The sequence below is a fragment of the Aquarana catesbeiana genome, linkage group LG06 (genome assembly GCF_042186555.1).
Source record: "Aquarana catesbeiana isolate 2022-GZ linkage group LG06, ASM4218655v1, whole genome shotgun sequence".
Taxonomy (NCBI): Eukaryota; Metazoa; Chordata; class Amphibia; order Anura; family Ranidae; genus Aquarana; species Aquarana catesbeiana.
In genome coordinates, this window is record NC_133329.1 from 86,963,402 (window position 1) to 86,983,432 (window position 20,031).

Sequence of the window (20,031 nt, forward strand, 5' to 3'; positions counted from 1 at the left end):
AAAGAGGTCTAACAGCGTAGCTGGAAAAATCCTGCTGGTTATTAGACATGTGCGCCGTCAATAAATTTGTTTCGTATTAGAATTATTTCATATTTCGTAATTCGTGTCTGAAATGCAATTTGGATTTGTACGAAATACGAATTTTCGTTAGGCTCGTTAACTTTTCGTAACAATTACGAATGTTCGTTATGATGAATTTATCATTATGATAGGGTCCCATCATCCCTGTGCTGTGCTGACTTCCTGGGTTTTTAACTTTTAGGTTCGTTAACTTTTCGTAACAATTACGAATGTTTGTTATGATGAATTTATCATTATGGGGTGTTCCCACCATCCCTGAGTTCCCAGGTCTGTACACCCACTGTGCCCATTATGAGGGGTTTCTACCATCCCTGTGTTGAGTTCCCAGGTCTGTACACCCGCTGTGTCCATTATGAGGGGTGCCCACCATCCCTGTGCTGAGTTCCCAGGACTGAGTGTACACCAGCTGTGCCCATTATGAGGGGTTCCCACCATCTCTGTGCTGAGTTACTGGGTCTGAGTGTACACCTGCTGTGCCCATTATGAGGGGCTCCCACCATCCCTGTGCTGAGTTCCCGGGTCTGTGCACCCGCTGTACCCATTATGAGGGGCTCCCACAATCCCTGTGCTGAGTTCCCAGGTCTATACACACGCTGTGTCCATTATGAGGGGTGCCCAACATCCCTGTGCTGAGTTCCCGGGTCTGAGTGTACACCCGCTGTGCCCATTATGAGGGGCTCCCACCATCCCTGTGCTGACTTCCTGGGGTTTTTAACTTCATCATAACGCATCCGATTCTGTTGTAACAGAATTTGGATCCGAAGTTTGTAAACAAAATTTTGTATTTCGTACAAAATTCGTATGCGTAAAAATTCGTATTTCAGATCCTCGCGAATGTACGAATTTCCGAAAATTTGTACGAATTTCCGATTCATACGAAACTAATTGCACATGTCTACTGATTAATGTATTCAGTCACTGCACCTGTGGTTGCCTGAATACAGTTACTAGTCAGTCAATCATTTTCCATCCGGCTCAGTTGAATTTTAGTGCTGGTTCACATAGGTGTGCTCTGTGAATCACATGCGATGCCTGTGCATTGCGATTTCAGTCAAACAGATAGTGTGGCTGAATTTGCATCGCATTCGGACCAAACTCGCACAGAACCCTTTTTTTGGTCCGCACCAGAATCGGATCGCATGGGTGTTCACACCCATGCTATCTGATTCATGCCCGAACTGTCAGTTCGCAGTGCGATATGCGAGCTGAAATTGGGATGTGATTAACATTGTATTGGCACTTCCAGCATTTCGCATATGGCAGTGTGAACTGCTGTCCGAGTTGGGTGCTATGCGGGAACCCGCAGTGGATTCGCAGTGTTCCCGCATCGCATCTATATGAACCGGCACTTAGAGGGGTTAGTTCACCTTTGCCAAAAAAACGCCTATGCAGATTCCCTGGATATCTGTAGATGAAAACAAGCTGTGCAGCTTTGATCAAAGCTAAATAATGTCCTTGCTATAGGTATAGACCGTTTATTTACAGTACCTCGTACAGCCTGACCTAGAAACTCCCAGGACATTGCTAAGTAAAGCCTAGCTAGTACTGTTCATCTTTGCCATCACAGGAGTAAGCTCTATCTCTGATTCAAACATCCCCACATGTGCTTTCTCTGCCCTGAGGCACGAGCTCTGAGCTCACCATTTTAGAGCCACAATGAACAGTAATAGCTAGGCCTTGTTTGGCAATGTCCTGGGAGATTTCAGGTCAGGCTTCATGAGTAGGTTTGTCTGGTTTTGACACAGACAGTCTCGGTTTTGGATGATGTGCCCGGGTTCCCCTCTGCCTGAGACCCGGACACCAGTGCCACCGACAGGGGGGTACCACCGGGCCTCCTAGCACACAGGGGGACTCAGAAAGCAGGGAGATTGGCGCGGCGGTGCAGGGGGACAATTACAGAGGAGACAAAAGGGAAGGGAGAGAGAGGTGCCAGGTACAGTAATTTTTCCTAAATTAAATGTTTAAAAAAAAATCTGTATCACAGTCTGTGAAGTCCAGTCAGACAGCATTCTCCCGATCCACCAGTGGCGCCTGGTGTTTTTTTGGGGGGGCAGCAAACAATGCACCCGCCGCCAACCCCTTCCCCCCGGTCGGCTGGCTGGGTCATGGGTGGCACATCCCCCCCCCTGGTTGATCAGTCAGTAGTCGCGGCCGGTCACTTACCCCATCTTGCCTGCAGCGGTAGCTTCTCTCCGGGCTGCGGGCGGCTGCTTTCTCGGTTCCCCTGCCTCTCCTGCCTCCTCCACCTGGAGGCCAATCCGATCGGATCTCCTTTCTGCCAATCGGGTGACAGGTCCCGCTTCCTGATTGGTCGGGAGGAGAATCAGTGTTACAATAGCGAATATTAATTCGCTATTGCCACACAACTGTCGGCCCACCCTTTTTAAGCTTATTAGAGCCTTTGGCTCTAATCCCATGCTTTAAAAAATAAAAACCCGACTGGAATCCATGTGTCCGGCGCCCTGCATGTAAATGTGTGTTTGCACGATTGGGGTGCCATTGGCAGAAATGGGATCGCGAGCATGTCCCGCAATTTTCCACCCATGATCCAGAACTCCTAGGTGTGAAAAGAGCCAAATTTGGCCACACTCACTGTTCACTGTGGCGCACTGAGCCGCATTACTACTCTCCTTGGGGCATCCAAAAGTGTCCTAGGTCTTTTACAATCTTATAGTGTATACTAAAAAAAAAAAAACATGCTGTGCGCCTCTAAAGTGTTCGACTTGAAGTAAAGGTGGCAACCCTATTCATGAGGTACATAAATGGCCTGCACCTATAGAAAAGGCATTTTCAACTTTATTGAAAGCTGCAAAGTTTGTTGCATAGGCAGATACCCAGCAAAATCAGCTTTGTTCCTCTGGACTCTCCTGCTCCTCTGCCACATGCCTGGTCTGTACCTGTATCTTTTCTTCTATTTGTTATCAGGAGCTGGCTGTCATTTTCGGGTTCTTGCAACCATCTCCTGTTAGGTCTGCCAGGGACATGTAATTCTTGCCTAGGCAGGTATAGAGGCAGGGGAAGGGGGGTAAAAAACTAGAAGGTAAATAAGCAAAATATATATTTTTTTTAATCTGGTAGAGGAAGGGTGGGGTGGAAGGGCTATCGGAGAGGGTAATGGGACAAATAGATTTTTGGGGTGAAGTTTCGATGTCCTTTCAACCATGTTGTGGACTGGAACTTGTAGTTACACACAGTGCAGTTCCATCCAGCTGCAACCCCCCCCCCCCTTTTAAGAATTACACTTATATTCAGCAGCAAATTATACCCTGGAGTATGTGGAGCAGCTGCACTTCACAGTGAGGAACAAAAGTGACTTGTGCACATAGCTTGACTTTACTTGTGACGTTCTCCTCTACCTTTCCATCTTACAAGGCAGCGCATGGCAGGCTGGGATATCATCTTGGCAACACAGAAGCTTGTGCTTGGCATCTCAACAAGGTCCCTTTAGGACAAATAACCCTGCCCAGAGAGCCTGGATCTTGTAACAATAAAAGTGTATTTATTTATTTTTCACATTTAAAGGAGCTCTACTTATTCCGGCAGGTTCTTTCTGATGGGGCTTGTCCTGTGGCATTGTGTTAGGTGCCAAGCCTTGATAATTGTTCTAAATGTGGCTTGTGCTGTTGGCTGGGTTTAATTAAAAACAAAGTGTGTCATAAACAGATTATGCCTGACAAGAACGTAGGCCTATACCCTAGTGTAGACCCTATTGTAGGGTTGTGGTCACGTGGTTGGGGACTGGGGCAGAAGATAAAGTCAGGACCCCCCCCACAACTGCAGGAACTTTGTATCTGATTACTGGGGATAAGTGTGTTTTAATTTCACTGACATGTCAGTAAAAATCTGGAGATGTCAGTGAAATTTCACCATTTCACTGAAATACATTGGAGGTCACGGGGAAGGCCACATTATAGTCTATATTAGCCATTCCCATAGATATACTGTACATGTCTATGGGAATGCAAAACCTGCTTGAAACAAGTCAAATGCAGGTCAGAAGGAGATCAACTGCAGGTCAAATACCCCTGTCGATTAATTCTGAATGATTTCAAAAGCATCTCAAAATGATATCAACACAAACTTTTAAAGCTGAACTATAAGAAAATATTGTCTAAATACATTCATCATGTGTATTCTTCCTGATCTGTGCAGTAATCCAGTGTGAGACTTCCCCTCTGTGCAGGCACTTCCTGTAATAAAGACCACTCACTGCTTCTCTCTCTTCTTGTGCAGGGTGAGTGGTCTTGTCTCCGCCCCCTTCCTGTAATTTTCTTCAGGCAGCCTGTAGTGGGTGGAGCCTGCTGGGCCTCTCCCACAGATCTGCTCTCTGCATAGTCTATGTACAGCACAGCGATGATGTCACTGCTACTTTTACAAGGTAATAACTGGGTTGGCATATTTTACCGAAAACTCTCTGCTCATCCCTACTGATTACAGCACATCAGCAGAACAGCCAAGCAGCTGGCATTTGTTGAAGGAAGCCAGCTGTAGGCAGTTTGCTTTAAAATACCAGTTGCCCTTTAATGGAAGACCTCTTCAATCGGAGTGAGGGATCCTTTCAGTGTATCTAGGGTGTGATCACAATATAAGAAGTGCTTGAGTCTTGTGTCGGAACACTTGTATAGAATGTTTCTTTGTCCAGGAACGCCACATACAGCTGTACATACACTGCCCGGCACCGTGTTCTATGTCACCCCTGTAACAAGTACATTACAGTGATATTACTGAATGACATTTGCAGCATTATGTGATTCCTGACAGGTTCTCACTGTGTGTAATCCGGTATGAGTGCACACCTCATTCCTCTGTATTTGTACTAGCAGTGAAAAGGCCATTAATATCACCTATCTCCATTTACCTGTAGAATACACATACAGTACAGCCTGACCTATATCACCCAAATGTCTGCTCCTAATCTTCTGGCTTAGTTGATTGCTTTGTAGCTTACAAATAAAATAATTGAATGGGTGACTATGAATAAATGGCAGATTTACATAACAATATAAATGTATGACCATTCGATTTTTTATTTCACATTAACTCCAATAGTCCATTTCTGCGTCAAACAACCACATACAAAGTTTGATATTTTAATCAATGATGGATTGTTTGCTTGCAAGCACTCATACCTAGGTTGATCGAACGTTGGAGCGTGTATGGCCACCTTAAAGCTGATCGGATGCCGATGGGCAGCAGACTTTCGTCGGTCATGCCCCTTCAACAGAAGCTGGCCAAACGGCCGGCTTCTGTCGGACCGGCTGCTGTACACATGGGCCGAATGTCAAAACAAAACTTTGATTTAAGGGGGTTTAAGTGGAATTTGTAGCCTGGCTGTCATGCTAACATTTTAAATCACTGACCAACATAATACTAGTGCTACAAAACCAATATAATTAAATGAGTTAATCCATACGTAATAAACATGTGAAAAATTATATCTGTGAAAACTCATAATACATCCAAAAATAGTCCTCATATATACAGTCTTGCAAGAAAAAAGTGTCCACAGCAAAGTGAGTTCTTCCCACCACTAATTCACCACCGTGCAGAAAGCATCATTTCAAATGGACTCTCATCAGCTGATAAGACCTTTAGATGTTAATGGGTCAAGTAAGGCAGGATGTGCTGTGCAGAAAAGCCACAATGTGTCTCTGTCCTTTCCAGGGGTCTGCTCTAGGTGTCCTCCTGGATAACTCCTTTAGATCTTATAAAAGCGAGCAAAAGGCCTGCTCCATAGTGTGGTAAATAATAACATACTTCTCTATTCCACTAAAATTGCCCTTAAATAGGTCAAATTCAAATCACTATGTCACCAAGAACAGCCAGTACAAACATACATGGAGAATACCAAACTTCCTGTTTCCGGTTCCAGCATCTGACATCACTTCTTTGATGCATTTCATAACATGGACTTTATCAAGAGGATGTACACCAGAGGTCTTCGTTTTTTTCTGAGTGCTGGCTATTAGGATACATTTTAAATCACTGGCTGGGAAAAAAAAGTACAATTAAAACATAATTTAAATGAGTGTGGACTCCACCACCTTTGTGCACATCTTCCTTGGGTTGACTCACCAAAAGTAATGCCACTTTTTATTATATAAAATAGAGAAGTGCACATTTATATGGAGCTCTGGTTCACTCTGAGATTTCTCTTTCCTTCAAGCTCATCATAACACCACCATAATCCAGAAAAACAGAGGGAGATCCCAAAATAGTATAAAACCTTTTATTTGACTTAAAGTATAACTAAAGGCAAAACTTTTGTTTTCGTTTTGGATAGAGTGGAGAGGATTAGGACCCCTGTCAGTTTTTTTTTACTGTATGTGCCCCTGTTAGGGAGATTCACCCTCTCTATTTATCCTGTTTACCATTATCATTAGAAGTGAAATTAAAAGAAATGACCCAAATTCTGGGTTGTCCCCAGAAAAGTAATAGTGGGGAAATCTTCCATTGGGTACACTAGTTCTGGTGACCTGGGGTTCCCCAAAGAATTCCCTTTATTTTCAGGGATTTCCTCTCACTTCCCGTTTGGCTATGGGACAGGAAGTGACAGGAAATCTCCATAATGGGAGAAAAAAAAAAATCTGACAGGGGTTATAACCCTCCTTTGCTCTATCCAAAATGGAAAAAAAAAAGTTTTTTTCTATAGTTCCCAGCCTATAGTTCTACTTTAAAAACATCATTTGATTGGAGAAAGTGCCAAGGTTTACAGGGTATAGGTTTCCCCCTTTGCATTACTTGGGTTCAGAGCTTGTGATTGACATATTAATGCTCATTCCTGGAATATTATGGTTCAGAGGTTGAGAGGTTATGGTTTGAGAGGTTATGAGGGCCGAGGATCATTCGTAGTGTTGCCAAAGTCCGGGTTTTGAATCATGTGTCCGGGACACTTAATTCAGACTGGGCTGTGGCTCGCCAAGTAACCAGAATAGTCACACACAAATCTGTTGCCGTCCGAGAGCTCCGGGCTGCTGTCTGGGGGCAGATTTGGCATCACTCTGGGGCAGGGCGATGTTGTCAGAACAATTTGGCCACACCCACTGCTCGCTGCGGCACTCTATGCACACCGCATTACTACTCACCTTGGGGTGTCCCAGGCAGCTAAAGCGTTTGGGTTTGGCTTGAAGAAAAGGTGGCAACCCTAATCATTCACTGCAATGTCCCCAATAAACATCTTAGTCAGGCAATAGTGCATGACACGCCATGTGTCCATAGCTGCAGCCAATGGAAGCAGCACTGTGTTGGCTATCCAAAAGGGAGATGAATGGCAGACCGTGTGCTGCTGGTAGTGCTATGCGAAGCAGAGAGGCAGGGTGGAAGGGTTGCCTTCTACCCATCATAAGGCTGTGATCAACAGGTAGAACGTGATTGACTTGTTCCTGACCCCTGAGTTGGAGGAACATCATGTTGTTCGTAGCTGACTTGTCAGTAAAATAACTGATGTCCTCCTTCACCCTTCAGTATAAATATAATCTTAGCTATGTATGTTGTTTTAAAAAACAAACTCATTCTGTTTATAGGTTTTAATTATATATACACAGTATATAGATGGCTTTCTACTTAACAGTAATGCACAGTAATTGTGACAGTAATGCCACGTACACACGATCGGAATTTCCGAAAACATGGATTTTTTTCCGAAGGATGTTGGCTCAAACTTGTCTTGCATACACACGGTCACACAAATGTTGTCGGAAATTCCGAACGTAAGAACACGGTGACGTACAAGACGTACGACGAGCCGATAAAAAGGAAGTTCAATAGCCAGTGCAGCTCCTTCTGTTTGATTCCGAGCATGCGTGAACTTTTGTGCGGAGGACTTGTGTACACACGATCGGACTTTCCGACAACAAGTGAAGTTGGCTGAAAAATTGAGAACCTGCTCTCAAACATTTGTGGCCAGAAATTCCAACAGCAAATGTTCGATGGAGCATACACACGGTCGGACTTTCCGACAACGAGCTCACATTGAACATTTCCCGTCGGAAAGTCCGACCGTGTGTACGCGGCATTACTGTTTCAGTGTAGGTCTATCAGCTCAGTATGATAGAAAACAACATCATCTCTAGGTGGTTTATCCTGGTATGTCACCTTACATTATGACTTGAATTAGACCTTCACTCTAGAAATGTAATTGCCATTCTCGTCTAGGTGAGTATGACCTAAAGCCTCCTCCTACAGCCTCCTTGGATACCAAAGTCACATATTCCAGGGGGCTTCAGGAGGCTTCCCTACAGCACCAGACAAATTATCATTCATCTGGCACAGGGTTATTAAGGGGACGGCTGCAAGAACCCGAAAGAGACAACCAGCTCTTGATGCAATAGATGAAATAAATTACGTCATTTGGTGGTGCAGGACAGAACATGCAGTGGAACAGCGGTGAGGGAGAAAAGGACAGTGCGGGATTTGCAGGGCTTGTATGCTTTTCCAGGATAAAAGGCCATCAAAAGTTATTGATGTATTGTGGGTTGATTTAATGGGAAAGGGTAAAGTCCACCTTCAAAGTGGAACTGTTAGTTATGTTGGTCCTGCCAGCTCGCTTGCACATTATGGCAGACTGACCTGTCTGTTTGCATTTTTACACCATCTGCCGCTGAAGACACCTTCCCTGGTCTTCACATTGGGTGGCCACTAATGCTGAAACACCTGCACATGCATGTTGGAGTTATATTGTTCCAACACCCCTTTCCATTCATGCTATTTTACAGAGCAGAGTATACTACCCTGTTTCCCCGAAAATAAGACCTAGCGCGATTGTCAGTAATGGCTGCAATATAAGCCCTACCCCCCAAATAAGCCCTACCCTGTTTCCCCGAAAATAAGTCCTACCCTGAAAAGAAGACCTACAAGGACTTTAAATAGGGCTTATTTGGGGGGTAGGGCTTATATTGCAGTCATCACCGACAATCACGCTAGGTTTTATTTTTGGGGAAACAGGGTAGTTACAAAATTAGCTAGGAGACAAGAGTTTGGTTTTAGCAGAAGCAATGAACGTCTCATCTGCTAAAATGCTCTATCTACTAGTAATTTTATTTCAACCATAGAAACACCACGTATGATGTGGGTCACCTCAAATGTGTACATTTTATGGTAACTGCTCAAAATATATATGAGATCTTCAAAAGGTTTCTGCACTTCTACATATATAATTTCGTTAAAAACGTGCAGAAAGTTTTTGGAGAACCCTCGTACTGAAAATACGTTGTAGTTTCTCTTTACATGTCAGTGCCCAGAACCTGTGTTGATTTGGAGCAAATGCATCTGTGAAACCAGATTACGCCATATGCAATAGCTGCTGGTGCCCACAATGTGTACAGAAGCAGCAAAGACTTTGTTTCCTCATACTAAGGGCCATGTTACGCTTGTTTGCTCTACAGGGGAAAACACCTTAGAGCCCTGCTGCTGATGCCTTCTCACAAACAGGATTGTTAGTCTGACAATGTAATGTATTGTAGCTTACCGGCCTTTAGATGTGGTGGCTGCATTAGTTATCTTTTTTTTCAAGCTTTTTTTCCTTTATTTTTACCTGGGGATTCTGCCAGTAAAGCCCTTACTGTCCATGGGTGACAAGCTTACTCACTGTACTGTATGAATGAGCAGTGCTGTCACCGTAGGCTGCTCGCTCCTGATTTGGACTACAAAACACCTCCTCCTATCCTGCACCCAACAACATAGGGGGAGATGTTTTTTTTTAATCCACGGAGAGAACACATTATACAAGAAGTTAAAAGCTCACAAGATTTCTGGCAGGATCAACAAGTGTTTTTTGCACTTATCATACAGACACAGCAAAATGTTTTTAATAGTATGCTTAACAGATCAAAAGGAAGCAAATAGAAGGCAATTATTGATGGCGTTTACTAACATTTTAGATACAGTAGCTTGTGGAAAATATAGAGCGTTGGACCAGGGATAACGCAGTCCATCTTTTAATAAAACGTGTGTTACCAAGGCAATGCATTTTGGGAGTTAAAGGGGGCCTCTACTATAAGGGCTTTAAAGGTTCAAGAGATTAGAACAGTAGGACTGTAGAGAATTTTGTTTTGAAGAAAGATTTAAGAGATGGTGGGGGATCGCTCCGCAAACTGGTTTGGCAGGTCAGGTCTTGGGCTTTACCACTGGTTTGGCATTCACTTTGTTCTATGTGAAGTTTGACCCACATGAAATGTCACCTAATGTCCTTCAGATTGCGAAATGCCTCTACGAAGTCATTGCACTTTGTGACTTGAGACCCTAAAAAGAAGAAAAGACATTTGAATGCATTTGAGATCAAGCTTCACAGAATCCACAACAGTAGCAGATGGGACTGTCAGCCCATGCCATTTGTAGGACTGTGCCATATGGGTGCTTTACCAAAATGTCTGATGAGCACCCATCAGCTAAGCCTTTATAAGCTGAGGTGTATGGTAGTAAGACAGTACGTGTGTAGGCTTGTAATCTTTTTTACTAAGACTGTTAGTAATGATGATTGCAGGAACATTTTCATTACTGTCATGTCCATGTCTGTTAGTGGATCCTGGGTAAGGCGATACCTGATATATTGTTTTAACAGCCTTTTTATGGAAGTTTAAAGATTTGCAAGGTACAGAAAGGAGAAATGAAACGGGTGACACACATGACTCCCAGTGCACTCCACCATGGCATGAATATTACAGAAGGACATGTCAACCAATGGATAATGCACTTATGCATTGTTATCCTAAAGAAAGACGAAGTGGATATAGCTTCATCCATTATCCCATTGGCGTATGTTATGATTAAATGGGATTATGTGGCCAAGGCTCGGGGCAACATGCGTGGGAGAAGGAAATAAGAGGGAAGGACACTTGAGATGAAAAGATAAAGGACAGAGATAGAGTTGGGAAAAAATACGGCAGGGGAGGAGGAGGGGAGTGAAAGGAGGTAATGGAGCTTCTGCTCAAAGCCTTCCCTCCTCCATTGAATTTCTTGTAATGTAAGAGATGATCAATTGGTCGCTTTTATCCAAGGTTGGTTTGATGGTGCTCTGAGTGTAGGTAACAGATTCAAGCACTCCAAACAGCTAAACATTTCTAGTGGCTGTTTTGTAGGAGGGCAGGGAGCTCTTCCATCCCCATTATTTGGTTGGATTCTGCTATCCACTCAGCAGGGCTATAGGTATAGGGGATCTCTCAAAACAAGGATTTTAGCTGCTAATACCTTACATGCTGTGCGCATGGATTCAGGTATGATCGATAGTAAGGCAATCTCCAGGGTCAGAGATGGGGTGAGCCTGTGACTTGTTGGTAGAGCTCAGAAATCGAGGTCCAAAATAGTCGATAAGCCTCCATCACTGATACAGATGTGTAGTATGGTCCCCACTTCCTTACTGCACCTCCAACATTGATCGGAGATCAATGAGAGGTGCAGCACTCAATGAGAGAAAACAAAAATTTTGAATATAATTCAATATAATTTGAATATAATTGGCAATACTTGTGAAATGTGTCAAGGCTCTACCCAAGTCGGTCTCAGGGAGAGTGTATTCTAGTTTCCTATCCCAATCTCTAGTATAGTATGTGGGTGTAAGGAGTGTGTGCATTAGAAGTTTGTTATAAAGCTGGGGTATAATGTGTGAAATATCTACTGCATCTTTACAAAGGACCTTGAGTTAGGGAGCACTGCTTTTAAAGATAGTCATAAACCTTTTTTTATAAATGTGTGCACACTACGCTAATGAAAAACACCTGTCTGTGCTGCCACTTAATATTCAATAAACGTGCAAATGAGGTGAGACAAATGTCAATGTAAAAAAGAGAGAGAGACAAACAATTCCACAGTAGCGCACTAAATTAATCTACAAAACTCCTAAATATTAACATTGTGAAATGATCAACATAAAACACCCATACATAATGAAAAGTGTCCATATGGCATATCCAAAAAATATATATGCTGTGATGAAGTCCGAGGTAACGAAATGCATCGGAACATGGCAACGCTGAGAGTCACTCCATGTGTACAAAGAAAGCTATGAGGAGATCACAACACTGAGTAACCTGGCATATTTGGAATTTTGACAAGGCAATTTTGCATCTTTTATGATGTAAGTGCATTACTTTTAATAAACCGATTACCTTAAGGTGTTTTTACACTATAGGAGGCCCTGTTTCAATTTCTATCCCCACATGTGGAGAGTGTCTTTATTAATCTGGATGGAGATTGGCATGTAAAAGCGGCTCTTCAATAACTTCTAATAAGGCGATATTTGACAGACACGAGAGTGAATGGCAACAGCATCTGGTGAGCTTTATTCTTAAGGGAGTGGAAATGGCACACATCACTTTGGTGAAGGATTTTGGTTGATCAACGAGATTTTGTTTCACTATTTTTTCATCACTTTAAGTTGGACTGTATTAACATATTGATTTGCATACGTTGGAGCATATATATTTTTTGGATATGCCATATGGGCACTTTTCATTATGTATGCGTGTTTTATGTTGATCATTTCACAATGTTAATATTTAGGAGTTTTGTAGATTAATTTAGTGCGCTACTGTGGAATTATTTGTCTCTCTCTCTTCTTTACATTGAAATTTGTTTCACCTAATTAGCAACCTTTTTTTTATAATAGAAAAATTATATATATATATATATATATATATATATATATATATATATATATATATATATATATATAAAATCATATTTAATAGAAAATACTGTAGCCCAGGGGAGCAAGTCTCAGGGTGGTTTCAGACCTCTGTAGCAGTGCACTTGTGAGATGGTGTCCATTTGCCAACAAAGATAGGAGGCACAGTGCATCCTGGAGGTAAGCTCATCTTGTATTATGAAATAAAACACGTTGCCTTCCAACACCTAATATTGGGGTTATGGTCCAAGGTAAGAGGAGAGTCTCAGGAGATGGAGTTAAGAATCACAGATCCCAGACCATATCTAAAGAAGTCACACAGATTGGAATATTCTTCATGACAAGGCAAAATCCATGGAAGAGAGGTAACTGGGATGAGGGTCAGGATAGGTTTCATGGAGACCCATAATTTGTGTAGTTCATTCAATCAATTATGTGACTCAGCAGGGCTAAATTATAAGATAGTTTTAGTTCAAGATGTGGTAAACCCAATTTCATGGATTACTTATGCTTTGCTAGGATACTGTATTTTGGACAAGCAGAAAAACGTGGCGTGTAAAGTTTTGAAGAACGCACAGGGTACATACTGTAGATAAGTACTCTCTGAAATAAAGAAAAAAATTGGGCAAAATGGTCATCTTAAACAAAGACATTCCACCAAACCAAATGTTTCTTAGTTGACCAGAATGTTAGGTGTTGTTTGGTGGACCATAATAAGCTGAGGTAATTGAGTTCAAAAAGTTTAGATAGGTTGTTAGAACTATGGACCCCCCATTATTTTATGAAGTAGTGCATCCAGCATTAGAAAAGGCATTCTCGAGATGAGCTTGCTCCACCTCTGAGAGGGAAATGTTGAGTGCTTCTGATATGTGCCTACTCATTTTAAAATTATTGAGGGACCCGACAACACTGATATCGTTATCAGTGAGTCAACAGGAGCAAAGCCATGATCTGTTCCCATGCTGAACCTGGCATAACATCCCTAGTGCTACAAACCACCAGAGACAAATCTTCGAATTCTAAAGACTTCCTAGAAATGCTCAGTCCATGGATCTTATCCAGGTATTGCTAGCAAGGACTAGGCACAGTGTTCAACCAAATACTGAAAATGTATTTTGTGTCTATCTCTACAGATTAGTGACAGTGGTCCTTGTGATAGTGAGCGTCGTCTGGATTCCTATCCTGCAGAATGCCAACAGTGGTCAGCTGTATGTTTACATCCAATCCATCACCAGCTACCTGGCCCCACCTGTCACAGCCGTCTTTGTCTTGGCAGTGTTTTGGAAGAGAGCCAACGAGCAGGTAAAGCTCACATTGCATTGGAGCTGTTTTTTGTTTTAATGCTTAGCATGTTGTCCAGAATCCAGGTATGCAGAACATGGTGCAAGACAACATTATTTCCTGCCACAGGCCCAAAAATAAAGTGGACCTGGTGACCATCATTTGAACACATGTTTAAATTACATATATGGGAGCTGTTTTACCTGTCGAAGGATTTGTATTTATGTCCATTCATTTCTGAGATATGCTTAGCCCTGCCACACAGCTGCTTGGTGACTTGACTTTTTAATACCACAGTTAAGCAATGCAGCCTGGTCACCTCCCGGTCCTCAGCTTGTGACTAGACAAGGAAGGAGCTTCAGCAGGCTGATGAGCACCTTCCTTTTCTCACTGCTCATGTCAGCACCAGGTTCCTAGTTATGCCCCTCCCTCTTCCAATCTGAGCTCTGCTGTACATGGTATGGCAGAAATTAATACCAGATCAGGGCACTTACACTAGCATTTAAATAACATCTAATATTGCTTTCATGTATACATATATATCTACATTATGCCACAAGACACGCCCATCCAACACAATATGCACTTATTGTGCCTGCTCAAGGGAATAGGTTCATCGACTACAATGAATGCAATTTGGGTGATTTAATGACAGGAAAATCACTTTTCAGAACTAATAATGACAGACTAGAGGAGTGGCCACCTCTCTGTGTCATTCTAGCTATTGTTGTTCATAATCAGCCAAGCAAAAGCTTTTCCAGTTTGGATATTAATCCGCTGTGTAAGAAAGATATCTCAACCATAATTGCAGCAACACGTATAAGGCTAAAGCATAAGCATGAAAGATGGCGCCGTCTGCCATGTCAGGGAGGTTTCTGAGTAAGACTGAGCAAAATCCGGCCCTCCGGCTGTTGAGGAGCTAAAAAATCATAACATGCCCTTCCCATAGTTGTCAACTTTGAAAAAAATTTGAAGGGACGTCTTTAAAAAAGTCGGCACTCTGCCCGCCACCTTTGGGTGTCGTTTCATGGTGAATGGCTTACAGCGTAGCATCCTTCCCCCTATACTTTGTTATGTTTTAGACAAAATATGGTCTGGTGTTAAACTGGAGTGAAAGAAGGAGTAAAATAAGCCCCATCGCTGGTGTCAGTAGCCGCAATGATAAACTCTTAGCATTGATGTCAGTGAATGCAATAATAACTCCCAGCATCTGTGATATTAAAGCCCCCCTTTTATTGGTGGTCAGTGTATTCCTTTCACTGGACTTTAGTGGGAGTATTATTATATGTCTTCTTTCTTTGGTGGTCAGTGGTTGTTCTGTTGTGCCCACCTATATTGGTGGTCAGTGGCAGCACTATTATATGCCCCCTTTCATTGGTGGTCAGTGGCAGTACTATTCTATGCCCCCCATTCATCGGTGGTCAGTGACAGTACTATTGTATGCCCCCCCTTTTTATTGGTGGTCAGTGGTTGTTCTCTTGTGTGCCCACCTATATTGGTGGTCAGTGTCAATATTAGCCTATGCCACTCTTTTTTTGGTGTTCAGTGTATTCCTTTCACTGGTCTTTAGTGGCAGTACTATTATATGCCCCCTTTCTTTGGTGGTCAGTGGTTGTTCTGTTGTGTGCCCACCTATAATGGTGGTCAGTGGCAGTACTATTATATGCCCTCTTTCATTGGTGGTGAGTGCTTGTTTTGTTGTGTGCCCACCTACATTGGTAGTCAGTGGTTGTTCTGTTGTGTGCCCACCTATATTGGTGGTCAGTAGCAGTAGTATTATATGCCCACTTTCATTGGTGGTCAGTGTTTTGTTTTGTTGTGTGCCCACCTACATTGGTAGTTAGTGGCAGTACTATTATATGTCCCTCTTTCATTGGTGGTCAGTGTATTCCTTTCACTGGTCTTTAGTGGCAGTACAATTCTATGCCCCCCTTTTATTTGTGGTCAGTGGTTGTTCTGTTGTGTGCCCACCTTTATTGGTGGCCAGTGGCAATACTTTTATATGCCCCTCTTTGGTTGGTGGTCAGTGGCAGTAATATTTTATACCTCCCTTTTATTGGTGGTCAGTGTATTACTTTCACTGGTCTTTAGTGACAGTACTATTATATGCCCCCCTTTCATTGGTAGTCAGTAGCGGTACTATTATATGCCCCCCTTTTATTGGTGGTCAGTGGCAGTACCATTATATGCATCCCTTTCATTGGTGATCAGTGGCAGTACTATTCTATGCCCCCTTTTTATTGGAGGTCAGTGGTTGTTCTGTTGTCTGCCCACCTTTATATGGGGTCAGTGGCAGTACTATTCTATGCCCCCCTTTTATTGGTGGTCAGTGGCAGTGCTATTATATGCCTAGGTCCACAACACAAAGCATGTACCGCTCAGGCCAACGAGGTGCAATATCCCACCAGGTGCTCGTCCCGGATCACCACCGTAACTGGATTGTGTTGAAGAAAGAAAGTGGCCGCATACTGGAATGAGAACTTTGCTTGACAGAAATCTTTATTGTTGCATTCCAGACAGATGATACAGATATATATGTTGTGAACAAGCACGGTATATCCATGTGAAACGTTAACTTTGGTCCTTTATCATCTGTCTGGCATGCGACAATAAAGATTCCCGTCAAGCAAATCTCTCATTCCAGTGTGCGGCCACTTTCTTTCTTCTATTATATGCCTCCCTTTCATTGGTGGTCAGTGTATTCCTTTCACTGATCTTTAGTGGCAGTACTATTATATGCCCCCTTTCTTTGGGGGTCGATGGTTGTTCTGTTGTGTGCCCACCTATATTGGTGGTCAGTGGCAGTACTATTATATGCCCCATTCCACTGGTGGTCAGTAGTTGTTTTGTTGTGTGCCCACCTACATCGGTGGTCAGTGGTTGTTTTGTTGTGTGCCCACCTACATTGGTGGTCAGTGGCAGTACTATTATATGCCCCCCTTGCATTGGTGGTCAGTGGCAGTACTATTATATGCCCCTCTTTTGTTGGTGGTCAGTGGCAGTACTATTATATGCCTCCCTTTCTTTGGTGGTCAGTGTTTTCCTTTCACTGGTCTTTAGTGGCAGTACTATTATAGCCCTCTTTTCATTGGAGGTCAGTGGTTGCTCTGTTGTGTGCCCACATATATTGGTCAGTGGCAGTACTATTATATGCCCCCCTTTCATTGGTGGTCAGTGGCAGTACTATTATATGCACCTCTTTTATTGGTGGTCAGTGGTTGTTCTGTTGTGTGCCCACCTATATTGGTCAGTGGCAGTACTATTATATGCCCCCCTTTCATTGGTGGTCAGTGGCAGTACTATTATATGCCCCCCTTTCATTGGTGGTCAGTGGCAGTACTATTATATGCCCCTCTTTCATTGGTGGTCAGTGGTTGTTCTGTTGTGTGCCCATCTACATTGGTCAGTGGCAGTACTATTATATGCCCCCCTTTCATTGGTGGTCAGTGGCAGTACTATTATATGTCCCTCTTTTGTTGGTGGTCAGTGGCAGTACTATTATATGCCTCCCTTTCATTGGTGATCAGTGTTTTCCTTTCACTGGTCTTTAGTGGCAGTACTATTATATGCCCTCTTTTCATTGGAGGTCAGTGGTTGCTCTGTTGTGTGCCCACATATATTGGTCAGTGGCAGTACTATTATATGCCCCCCCTTTCATTGGTGGTCAGTGGCAGTACTATTATATGCCCCTCTTTCATTGGTGGACAGTGGTTGTTCTGTTGTGTGCCCATCTATATTGGTCAGTGGCAGTACTATTATATGCCCCCCTTTCATTGGTGGTCAGTGGCAGTACTATTATATGTCCCTCTTTTGTTGGTGGTCAGTGGCAGTACTATTATATGCCTCCCTTTCATTGGTGGTCAGTGGCAGTACTATTATATGCCCTTCTCATTACTGGTCAGTGGCAGAACAATTGTATGCTCACCTTTCACTGGTGGTTAGTGGCAGTATTATTTCATGCCCTCCTCCCTCTCATTAGTAGTCAGTGGTAGTACTATGACATGCCCCTGTTTACTGGTGGTCAGTGGTTGTAATGGTAAAAGTAAGTCTCCTTGGGGGTTTCTGAGCCAGGGCCACACGTATACTGTTGAATACAGATCACTCCAGCTGACAGTATCAGCTTTATATCTGAATTGAGTCTTTGAATACAGAGAGTATTCCAGCACTCGGCACCCCACTCACTATCTGCATTGTTGCCAAGCGTCCTTAATACTGCCGGACAGTCTCCATAATTCCAGGATCTGAGACACTTGGCAACTATGCCTTCCAGGAAACAGAAGACATAATGGCATTGCTCCACCACCCCCCCCCCTTCATTCCTCCTCAGATATCCCTCTTTTAGCTCTGGTGGGGAGATCTGTATAAATAAATGTACTTTTTAACTCTTTAAGCCGTTCTCAAGTTTTTTAACATGTAGAAACCCTTGAAAATAACTTCCCAAATTCAGGGAACTGAATACTGTGTCTAATGTTTAACTGTCTTTCTTTGTTCACAGGGAGCATTCTGGGGCCTAATGGTTGGCCTGGTGGTGGGTCTGGCTCGGATGATATTGGAGTTTGTGTACCCCATACCTCGCTGTGGTGTTTATGATGAGCGTCCGTCTATACTAAAGGATGTTCATTACCTTCACTTCGCTATCGTTCTATGTGCACTGACAGTGGCAATAGTAGTGGGGGTCAGCCTCCTCTCCGAGCCTCCGCTGCCTTCACAGGTGAGTCCACTGATATCTAGATGACTGCAGAATAATGGGTTTGCAGGATTATATTTCTGCCAGGGATTAAAGGAAACCTGTCATGAGGGGAATACAAGGATGGCTATTGCTGACTTCCTTCCGAAAATGCTAGTTACCTGGCTGTACCTTATATGTCACTGACCTATAACAAGTATGCATTAAGTGAAGTCAAAACTGCTGATTTGCAGACTTCTTCCATGTGTCTCAGAAAGTACTGATGCCATGGCATTGTGTGGCTTCTTATAAGGTAATTCTATACAAATGCTGCAACCATTATGAAGTATGCCATGATAAATTCTCTATAAATTTGAACAAACAATAACTGGCTCTGTTCAAGTGATAATCACTGTTCAGCCCTGCCTGGAGCACCTCGGCCTTTCTTTCAAAGGTCTCCCCGCTGATTTCTCTTCATCTTGCACATCTGCATCTCCATGTTGCTATGGGTACATCTCTCCATACAGTTGCCCAGAGAAGATTACTGGATCGGGACAAAAGTGGACCATGTGGATAGCACTCAAGGGAGTAGGGACATGGCATAAAAACCTAAAACACTTAGTTGCCTGCTTGATTATGTCTAGAGCAGGGGTGGGCAACCCCCGGCACTGGTGTCGCAAGCAGGACACAAAGCCTCTTTTGCCGGCACTTGACTCCTTCCCCATCAGCAGAGCAGCGCAGGGAAGGGTCAGTGAGACACTAATGCATTCCAATTTTCTGAATTCCCCACAGCGCACCTGCACTGAGGGGGAGGCACTGTGCCCCCACACATTGCAAACAATGGAAAACATTGTTTGGTTCTCTAACTTTGTTGTAGCTGCAATCGTCAGCTTTTTTGATAGTGAAGAGATTGGGTGCAGTTCTGTTGGGGGGGGGGGGGGGGGGGCGGTCCCTCTTTCCAGGAGCGGGAGGACTGTCTGTCTTGGCTACTGCTAAAGCCAATCACAGTCCTGCTAGCTCCATCCACCATCTAGATGACTCGCTTGGTTGCCACTACTAATCTCAGAAAAGAAGAGATTTCACTGTGATTGAGAAAACCACAATCAGGTGACAGTTTGTGAAATTACTGTTGAGCTTCTGGGAACTTTGTTGAAATTATTCCTGAACCTTTGTGTCACTTACTACTGAACCCTCTGCACTATGTGTCCCTTTAAGCCACAGCCAGTATTCAGTGCAATGAAAATCACACCCCACCACTTTTTCTCAGCTGCGGGGGCCCAATTTATGATCTTGCACACAGGCCCACTGCTTACAGAAAATGCCCCTGACCTGAGCTCATCATTGCGCATCCATTCCAGATGCTTGTATGTGACATCACAAACAT

At 43.3% G+C, this 20,031-nt stretch overlaps 1 protein-coding gene across 2 annotated transcripts in view; it reads left to right on the plus strand.

Moving 5' to 3' along the window:
* SLC5A10 (solute carrier family 5 member 10) overlaps positions 1-20,031 on the plus strand; it is a 250,214-nt gene that overhangs the window by 206,406 nt on the left and 23,777 nt on the right. For both annotated transcript variants that reach the window (XM_073636394.1, XM_073636395.1), the window contains exons 12-13: positions 13,834-14,002; positions 18,477-18,692. In XM_073636394.1, coding sequence (XP_073492495.1) covers positions 13,834-14,002; positions 18,477-18,692 — 385 coding nt within the window. The remainder of the gene's footprint in view (positions 1-13,833; positions 14,003-18,476; positions 18,693-20,031) is intronic.